Below are 10,528 nucleotides of genomic sequence, written 5' to 3' on the forward strand. Positions count from 1 at the left end.
AGTGATTCCAATCTTATTCACAACATACCTTTTAATGGTGGTGTCAATCAAACAACACATAATTTCGTTTCCAAACACTACTCAAGATATGGATAAGGCCCAATTGAAAACATTTGCATCGGGTCTTCAGTGTGTTTAAAATTTTTGATCTTGACCAACAAACTATATATTGCCATGTTGTATTGATACACCTAATAATATCATCAATAAATGACCAAAGATTCTCAAGATAGAGCCAAAACCATGTTGTATTGATACGCCTAATAGTATCATCAATGAACAACCAATGATTCTCAAGATAGAGCCAACACCATGTTTTTATGTGCAAACACCCACAGACTGATCACTATAAGATAAATGCATTACCATAACTCGTCTGACTTATTTGAAACAGTTTTGGCATTGAAAATTGACATTCAAATTTTCATTAGATGACCCCTAATCCTATGATGATAAAATAAAACATTCTAAAATATCCTTTGAACTAGTCCAAAAAGAGCCAAACTAGCTAGGCAACAATCGTCTTAAGCATTGGCAAATTAAATGACTGTTATTGGAAGAAAAAGTCATGTTCCAAAAGCACAAAATTTCACCTCAAACAAGGACCTACATTCTATGGAAGTGTTGTCACTTGTTGGTATCTGACATACCTACTTCTGACTGAAGTTCAAATTCCTACACTTCCTACTCTTCAACATATGGAAGAAAGTAATTGTGTGTAATACCAAAACTCTTTCTTCTGAAAAAACGTAAGAACGAAGTACCATCTACGAGAGAACATCACAAGCTAAAATAGAAGAAGAATGTGTCCATGGGACACAGTTGCCCCCACTTGTAAATATACAAGAATCAATGTACTAATTAAAACCTACTGACATTTGTTTCTGTATGCTGTCATTAGAGATTGCTCAGGGGTTTGAGTGTGCAAAACAGCAAATTTGGCAATTTTCCATTTGGAAAGTGTCATAACACAAGAATGGTGAAAGTGACCAAACCCAAATTCGAGCTTTATCTGTGTTTGGTGGTAATAAGCATTGTGTATAAGTTTCATAACATTTGGTTGATGCAAACTTAAGTTAGAGAACAGAAACAAATTTCAGGACAGACAGAAGTATAGATGGACAATGGTAAACCTTATTTCCCCCTTCGCCTAGCAGTAGCAAAGACATAAACAAGAGTGCATATGCTGAAATGTCTAGCCTGCTTTACTTAACCATGATTGATTTAATATTGAAAGTCTCAAAAATTTGAAAGAATTAGATTTTAAACAAATATCACATGAACCATCATTATCAATATGCCTAAAGTATCAAAGAAAAAAACCAAACCATGAAAAATTCACATTGACCAATGAACCATAAAAATGAGGTCAAGGTCAGATGATACATTACAGACAGACATGTACACCTTACAATCATTCCTTGCACCAAATATAGTTAACCTATTGCTTATGTATCTAAGAAACTGACTTAACCAAGAAAACTTAACCTTGACCAATGAACCATGATGAGGTCAAAGTCAAATGAATCATGCCAGACAGATCTGTATACCTTACGATCATTCCATGCACCAAATATAGTTGATATATTGTTTATAATATCTTAGAAACAGACTTAATCAGGAAAACTTAATATCAACCAATGAACCATGAAAATGAGGTCAAGGTAAGATGAACCCTGCCAGACAGACATGTAAACCTTACAATCATTCCATACATCAAATAAAGATGACATTTTGTTGATAGTATTTGAAAAACAGACCAAAACACAAAAAATTAATATTGACCAATGAATCATGAACATGAGTTCAAGGTCAGATGAAACCAGCAAGACAGACATGTGCAATCATTCCATACACCACATATTATTGACCTACATCTTGATGTATCTAAGAAATGGACCTTATCACGTAACTTTAACCTTAATAACAGATCCATGAAATGAGGTTGAGGTCAGGTGAACCCTGTCCGACAGACATATAGATATTGCAAGGAACCAATATACCAAATATAGTTATCCTATTACTCATAATAAGTGAGAAATTCACATGACAAAAAACTATAATTTTTTTTAACATAAGTTGAACCATGAAAATGAGGTCAAGGACAATGGACATATGACAGATGGAAACATTTAAACATAAGGTATCTGCATACAAGATATGAAGCATCCAGGTCTTTTACCTTCTGAAATATAAATCTTTATACAAATAGATTACGGCTGTCGTCAGATAGTAAACCCTTTGTCACTCTCTACAACTTTTATTGCAGGTGAAAAGTTGCAGGTGAGACAAAAACCTGAGACTTCATGACTGCCCTCCATCACTTGCACTAACCAATCCGCTCTCCTTCCAGTGGATATATACCCATGATTGGATACTGCAATGTTTATACAGATGTTAACCTTCAAGCTGTAAGAATAATAACTATCTTAGTAAGAATTGAAAAGATTTAATTAGGTGTACTGTATACAAGCTCCACACAATGTTATTTAGAGTGACAATTCTATAACAGCAATCAGATTTACAGGTCAATACTGGGGCGGTGGAGATTTATACATATAATGTATAAATTTGTTTTAAAATTCTATAAAACTCAACAAGCACAAAAATATTAATTAATAGAAATACAAAAACAAATAAAATCTATAACAATTATGCACCTAGAAATATTAGCATGCATGTACAAAGCATAAAGAGACAAACAATATAATGTACAAATATAGAAATAGTATCACAGACAAGAAACCATAATAAACATAAAACCCTGTTGGAATTCAAAACAAAAATCTTTAAAAAGTCTCAGATGGATTTTTTCAGATTACACATCTAAATATGACATTACTGCTGCATTTAAACCTTTTTCAAAAAATACATATCATGCCTTTTATTATTTTTTTGTAAAAGTTAACAATAGAAATCAACAAATGGAAAAAATCCTTTGTTTAACCAATGGTGTTTTCAAGCATAAACATTTAGAGATTACAGATTAAGAATGAGTTTAAAAGGAATCAGGAAGACTTATGAAAACAACATTTTAAACAAAACCAGTACCTCCATTATTCAATATGCCATTAACTGACAGTGCTAGGTTTTCAATGCTTTAGCACACGCTTTTTAAAATAAATCAAGAAGGTAAAAACAATATAAAAACATAACAAAAAATATGACATAAAATAATAAACATCTGGAATGGTATATGTTTGTAAATATAATTTTTTTTTCTAAAATTTGATAACAAATGCTTTCTTTGTTATTATTGGCAGATATGCTTCACAAACAAATGGTTTTATCATGGTTGTTCACAGTTTACATGTAGACCTATTCTAAACCTTTTCTAGACCTGGAAAACCTGTGGAAAATGGATTCCCTGTATGGAACCCCAGGGGTGGGGCACCTGCTGGATATGTTTCATGTTGCATGACAGGCTGTGTGAGTGGGACATTGCCTGGATAACCACGATCAGCAGCATAGCTCTTGTCCAGAGGGTAAGCATAGGATGGGTGGCCAGTATAAACTGATGGCACCACTCCTGGTTGGGCCTCAGGAGGAATCTCAATTTTACCTCGACCCTGAAATACATAATATACAAATAAATTAGTAACACTATCTAATATGAAATATTTTTTTCATGTCATGCTCTATTCTCATTTTAATGAGTAGACATTATATTTGTCCATATCTTAACACTAAGCAATTTTTTCTGCTAGAAAAAATCAGACGTGTTTGTGTTTGCTGTGGACAAATAAAGACATATGTTTTAAAGAAAGCGATTTTGATTTGATGCAAGAACGTTCTAAAATTCATAAGTTTAAAGATTAAAAGTGTACAAATACATATAGAATCAATTTTTCAAGATTTAAATGAATTTTATAGCAACTCCCACAGAAAATATAAAAAAGAGGATGTGGTATGATTGCCAATGAGACAACTCTTCACAAGAGACCAAATGACACAGAAATTAAAAACTATGGGTCACCGTACGGCCTTCAACAATGATCAAAGCCCATAACGCATAGTCAGCTATAAAAGGCCCAGAAAAGACAAATGTAAAACAATTCAAACAAGAAAACTAACGGCCTAATTTAAAGTCCATTTTTATCTTCAGCATCATTCAAAATACAAAAATCCTATTGAAAACTTACTGGAATCATCTGCTCCTGTTGATATAAAGGTCCATATAAATGAGTACACATTGGTCTAGCTTGTGTATATAATCCCCCAAGAGCAGCATAACCCTGGTGTCCTCCAGCTGGTGTTTTCTCACCTACATAGGATCCAACCTGTAAAAACATCAAACTTGACAATGTACTGCTAATTTGAACAGAAAATCAGAGTTACAAGCACTATTCAGTCTGCCATTAGATAAGTATGCCACACACTACACAGGCACTGATGTTTTGTTTTGTTTGGCATGTGTTTTCTAGAGTTGATCTCTCTCATGATAAATATTTTTTTAATCATTGGTATATTGGACTGATATTTAGCTGTAAAATTTCCCATGCATATTTGGCAATAAAAACACAAATCTTTCATCCGATTTTATATAAATGCTGTTAAATCTTCCCTCAGTTCATTTTTCAACTTTAACAGTCGTGTACATATAACTTTTAAGATTGTCACTGTAATGTTTGTGTAGAATGAAATTTGTGATTTCATGTCTACTGTTAATAAAATAAAAATCAGATACACTCAAAATCTCGAAATGTAAACTGTATGAAATTACAAATGTATGTCAAGCTTTAATTCACCCTTAGACCATGCAAATGTGAATTAATTCATCAGAGTGTACCATATATCAACCCTATATGCACTATTCCTTAAAGGACAAAACTAAGATATAAAGGGTTATGAGTATTCAGTCAGGCCCCTTTTATCTCTACCATTGGAATATTAAAAGGTACAAGCAAAAGTCAGTCCTGAAAAAAAAAACTTAATTTTTTTTTCACTGCTATTTTGCTATGTGTCTTTGGATTTTTGTGCTGTTTGGTTGCTGTCCCATTGACTTTTTATTCATCCTATATAAGTTTAACATTGATTGATTTGTGTTTAACGCCACTTTCAACACTATTGTGCTATTTCATGGCGGTTAGCTTTTATTGGTTTAGGAAGCCGGAGTGCCCGGAGAGAACCACCCACCATCGGTAGGAAAACTGACAATCCTAGTCAATAAAGATTGGAATAGAGTGCACCTGCCTCATGTGGGATTCGAACTCACAACCTCAGTGTTGACTGGCTAGTGATACAGTAGTTCGACTACTTTGACCACTCGGCCACCGAGGCCGTATATGTTTTACAGAGAGCATCTATGTATTGAAGGCTACTTCATCTGCTGATATAGAATAATCTCTTCATGCTCTTTAATTTTTTTTAAAAAGATCATAAATGTTAGAATGTAAAGAAACTTTGAACTAAAGTATGATTTATAACTCATAGATATCAAGGTTTTAGTAAACATAATAGTAAGTCTTACTGTTTTCAGAATTCCTAATGCCATAATCTTGCCATCTTCAAAAGGAAATGAACTCAAAATATACTCCTCTCCAAGCTTGGATTGATAATCTGTCAACACTCTGATAAAAAATGTAATAAAGAATTGTGTCAAAAACCATGTGCAATTAAATTCAAAATATATCTTCCATATAATATAATATTCAAGCACGAAATCAATGAAACCTTAAAGGAATGTTGAAAGTGAAGTGTTTTTTGTTTGAAACTGATGTAGACACACTCTGCATGAACATTTTAATTCTTCTATAGGCTTTAGTTAAAATGGCCATATGACATCACATATATATATAACATTTTTCACAATGGAAATAGTAACCCTAAACATACAATCAATGCTTTTCACTTAATTGAAAATGGTTTGGAATAATTTTCCAATGTTAACTAAATTTCAATAACAATGGAAATTGAATGCAAAGAAAATTCTTTTTGATAACCTTAAGCAAAAAATTACTTTATAAACCTTTATAAATAATGTAGATATAGGACCATTCAATAAAAGTGCCAGGGGCTGTCTAAAACTTGCAGTGAGGTGAGAGTTTTTTTTTTGGTCTGTGTTGAAGGCCTCACTGTGACTTTGAGATGAAGAACAGCAATAAAAGCGCTGTTCCTTTCATTTTTGTGTGTTTTTTTGCTGTGCATGTACTGATTTTGTGTCATGGATGGATACCCCATATCCTTTGTTTTTCTTTTATTCAAATCTACTAAAATATTAAACATGCCATAAACCAGGTAAGTGGTATGTGATAAAAATAATGTTTTTTTGAGAAAAAATTCTTCATCCACAAAGATTTTTTATTTCTAAAATTTAGATGGAAACTAAATGACTTAAAGTTAAAGATGTCTTTTACTGAAGATACAAATATCTGAAGTTTATGTTTTCAGTGAAATGTTCACACCAAACTAAAATGGTGAACAGCTAGGGGAGACAATTTAAAATTCCTCTACCCTAAACTGGCCTGATTTGCAAACTCTCAGTAATGAAGAGACTTCTATGGAAATGGGAGGCTTCTTTTTACAGAAACCTATTTCATTGTGTAATTTAATGTTTGAAGCAATTTGTTTAGGAACAATTAGCTATATAGATGACACATGAAGGAAGTCTTGTTCTTTCATAAATGGTTACTTTTCTTTGCATATCTTTTGTACATTTACTCCATATTACCTTATTCTCATATAAATGCAATAATATTTACCTTTTTACACAGTCTAATGCTATTAATTTATCATTCTGCACGGTTATGATATTAAGAACTTCTCTTGCTTCTTGACATGACATTCGACAAAGTCGCTGTAAAGTAAAGCCAACAGATACAACATTTACAAAGAAAATGGTCAGTCTCCTTCCATAGAGCTAAATAAATCTGAATATGAATGAGCGATGAAATACATGAGAATTGGTATCCACTTAATAATAATGAATCTACAGTGTTTAATTTTCTAAAATGTCCCAAGTCAGGAGCCTGTAATTCAGTGGTTGTCGTTTGTTGCTGTGTAACATATTTGTGTTTTGTTCATTATTTTGTACATAAATTAGGCCGTTAGTTTTCTCGTTTGAATTGTTTTACATTTGTCATTTCAGGGCCTTTTTAGCTGACTATGCGGTGTGGGCTTTTCTCATTGTTGAAGGCGGTACGGTGACCTATAGTTGTTAATTCCTGTGTCATTTGGTCTCTTGTGGAGAGTTGTCTCATTTGCAATCAAACCACATCTTATTTTTAAATTAAAGTCAATAAGTGTATTGAGGTTAAAGATGACACATTATTGATTAACTTCATAATTTCTGTACAATGCATTGTTATTTTGTTCTAATTGCTAATTTCTATCCATGTGCTGCACAAGAATTGCCTTGTTAATACTCTGCAGTTCGGTACAGTTGTTACTTCCAATTCTTCAAAATACTGATAATATAAAGGGGCTAAATGTGTTTGAAAATGAATTTGTTGCAAACAGATTCTACTTAATAACTTCATACTCACTGGTTCTAATATCTGTATTGCTCTAACTTTGTCTGAAGGTGCTTTGAATGCTAATAGAATCTGTGATGCCTGAAGATACATATGGATCATATTACAAACTTGGCAATTGAAGTTGTACACATCACTTCCAGGTATAACTTAACGAACTTGGCAATTGAGGTGTACACATCACTTCCAGGTATAACTTATACTGATGTAAAACAGGTGTATTTAGTATTTTTGAAATCTGTTTTGAATTTTTAATATTTTTGAACATTTTTAAATCAAAAAATAAAAATGAAAAATGCTAGTAAAAATGTATGTGTATGATATACATGTATGTTGATCCTTTAAAATATTTCAACCTCACTAACCATTCATTCTTTTAAAATTTTCCAGTATCATTCTACATGTATATATATAGAAGAGAGGTGGAAGATATCAAAGGGATATTTTTTTCTGTAATATATTTCATGTATTTTTATTCACTAACAGTAACTTACCAGTAATTCATATTATTATTCTAACTCACCTGGTTCGCAGTGAAATATCCTCTTGAGCTGTACAATATCTCAACCTTTTTCTCTGTGTATGATGTTTCCTAAAAAATATTTAGTAAATTAGTCAAATATCCAAAATCAGTATTCACCGAATATGAGACATAAAAGTACTATAAGGAAGAAGACACATTTTAAATTACAGAACTTATGCAATTATGAAAACTTTTTTTCTTTAAGCTGACCCTTTTTGTGTTGACTTTGGACAGATTTACTCATTGAATATTTCTTCCATATGGACTATATATATACCCTATGCACTACTTAACCAGAAATGTTCATCATCTGAAAGGTAATTACTTATTTGGCAAACTGTTTGGTTGGTTGTGTCCATCCTGCTTATGATTGGGGATTGATTCATCTAGGTCATCAACTTTCAGTTCAAATTTGAATATTGTTAGAAATGTGTTTACATATACAAAGTGTGTACGTTTGAACACTTAAGGGCATATATACAATACAGTAGAAAGGGCAGATATTAATGTATCCAAATGTAACACGTTGTTTTTGAAAAGATGCTAATAATAATCATTCAAAACCTGCGGAAAAATCACTAAAAACATCAAATCGGTAATGAGAATTTGAAAGTATTTGCAATGGAAAACAAACTTGTAGCATATAGCATCTGAAATCTTCAACTGGGACATAAAATTCCAGGCAAATGAAGACTGTTTTCTTTTCTATTATCAATTATTGATGTTGTAATGTTTATGCCCTTTGGGGCCCATAATTGGAAATAAAATAATCTTCTTCTTCTTCAATAAATTCGTTAATGTGATGATGTGGTATTAGAAATACACTGTAAAAACAATTTAGCCCCAAAAAGGGGAATTAGGAACTCCAGTATTAAAAAACTTTGTTTTCAATTTCTACCTAAAATATGAGCCACATTTTTTTCTTTTTGCAATTGACTATGTACTACTTTCAGCATGTTGTTTATGGCTTTTTATTACCAATAATTGTATGATTTCACTAAAAAAACATTAACCCATTAACCCTTCATTTAAGGGTCTGCTTTAAAGCCAGCTGTAAATTAAGGAACATTTTGCAAAAAAACGGTTGAAAATATCACTGTACATTAGAAAGTTGTGTTATTGTTTCGAAAAATATTGAAAAATGAAATTTTGTGTTCTTACATGAATAATGAAATATCTCAAATACTTATGATGATAATATGATGATACTTTTGTCATTGCATATCTCAAAAGTGCATATCAAAATTGACTTTGTGTAAAAATCTTCAGGAAAAATCAACGAGGGATCTTTTCTGAATTGTATGCCCTTAAATATATATTATGAAACAACCGAAGTGGCACCTTGCTTAACAACTTTCACATTCATGCATTTTCCAGCACATTTCTAATGTCACAATCCATATGTTATTAACTCACAATAACAGTAACAATAACAGATTGTTTAATGGGGTCAATTATGTAAAATATGGACAGTCAAACAGAAAACAGCCCATAAAACATGTACAAATAATCTTGATGTTCCTATAAACCCACTTTGAAGGCTTAATTAGTCATCAGCTGTCTAAAAATGAATTTTATTGCACAATAACTTTCATGTTTGAAAAATCCACCGGGGCCAAAATGCAAAACTACACACCTAATTGTGTTTTGCTACCTTACATCCACTTCATTTGAACTCAGTTGGATAGTTGTCTCATTGGCAATCATACCACATCTCCTTATATTTTTACTAATCGCTATTTGGGAATCTACGAAACTAAGTGAGAATTTCTAACACTAGAACTATAAATGTATTTACTTTGTACTTTTGGTATTTAGCTGAATTTTGTCTCAGAACGACCTCAAATCTGTCTCATAATAACCTTCTGACGTAAAGCAACAATCACTTTTCAATTATGACGTCCAATTTTATGGGGAACTTTGTGATGTCCAGTAATACACCTTATCGCTATTTGTCCGCCATTACTGGACATCACACAAGTTCCCGTAAAATTTTGACGTCATAATAGAAAATGTCTGACGCCACAATGGAAAAGTGATTGTTGTATGACGTCAAAAGTTCGAGCAGGACAGATTCTCGGGTCAAGCGGGAATAGCGATAAGGTGTATGGTGGACAATTAGCAATAAGGTGTATAGTAATGTGCTGTATTTAAAATAGGGGGAGGGAGGTTTGGGTCAATAAGTGCCCTTTGGAAAGGTTAAATACAACAATACAAGCATGAAACACTAATGATCACTGCACCTACATATAAAGTAAAATGCAGTATTATGAGAAAATATGAGGGGAAGAAATTTCTTCTTTAGACTTTACAGATGAAATCCGAACTAAATGCCCTGTTTGTGTATACCTGGTTAATGCGATCTAGCAGTGTTTGAAATGACCTGCTGTCCATGGCAACTTTCGCCATTTTAGATTTGTTTATCTCACAAGATTTCTACAAGGGGTTTTGGAGACCACCGCTGAAGTGAAATAGCAGCCTGGCAACGGGGACGCCGGAAGTTTACAACGCGCATATCATCTCAGGGGAAATA

The 10,528-nt window shown here is 32.6% G+C and overlaps 1 protein-coding gene across 1 annotated transcript; it reads right to left on the bottom strand.

The window, feature by feature from the left end:
* Positions 1 to 2,433: 2,433 nt before the first annotated feature.
* Positions 2,434 to 10,493, bottom strand: LOC127700879 (uncharacterized). The gene is made up of 7 exons (XM_052204579.1): positions 10,345 to 10,493; positions 7,996 to 8,064; positions 7,485 to 7,553; positions 6,702 to 6,796; positions 5,471 to 5,570; positions 4,143 to 4,280; positions 2,434 to 3,569 (listed from the first exon to the last, which is right to left on the bottom strand). Exons 1-7 carry the CDS (start codon positions 10,402 to 10,404, stop codon positions 3,324 to 3,326), a joined length of 777 nt encoding a protein of 258 aa, XP_052060539.1. The 5' UTR covers positions 10,405 to 10,493; the 3' UTR covers positions 2,434 to 3,323.
* Between the last annotated feature and the right edge of the window lie 35 nt (positions 10,494 to 10,528).

Source organism: Mytilus californianus, unplaced genomic scaffold (assembly GCF_021869535.1).
Source record: "Mytilus californianus isolate M0D057914Y unplaced genomic scaffold, xbMytCali1.0.p SCAF_5, whole genome shotgun sequence".
In the NCBI taxonomy this organism is placed as follows: domain Eukaryota; kingdom Metazoa; phylum Mollusca; class Bivalvia; order Mytilida; family Mytilidae; genus Mytilus; species Mytilus californianus.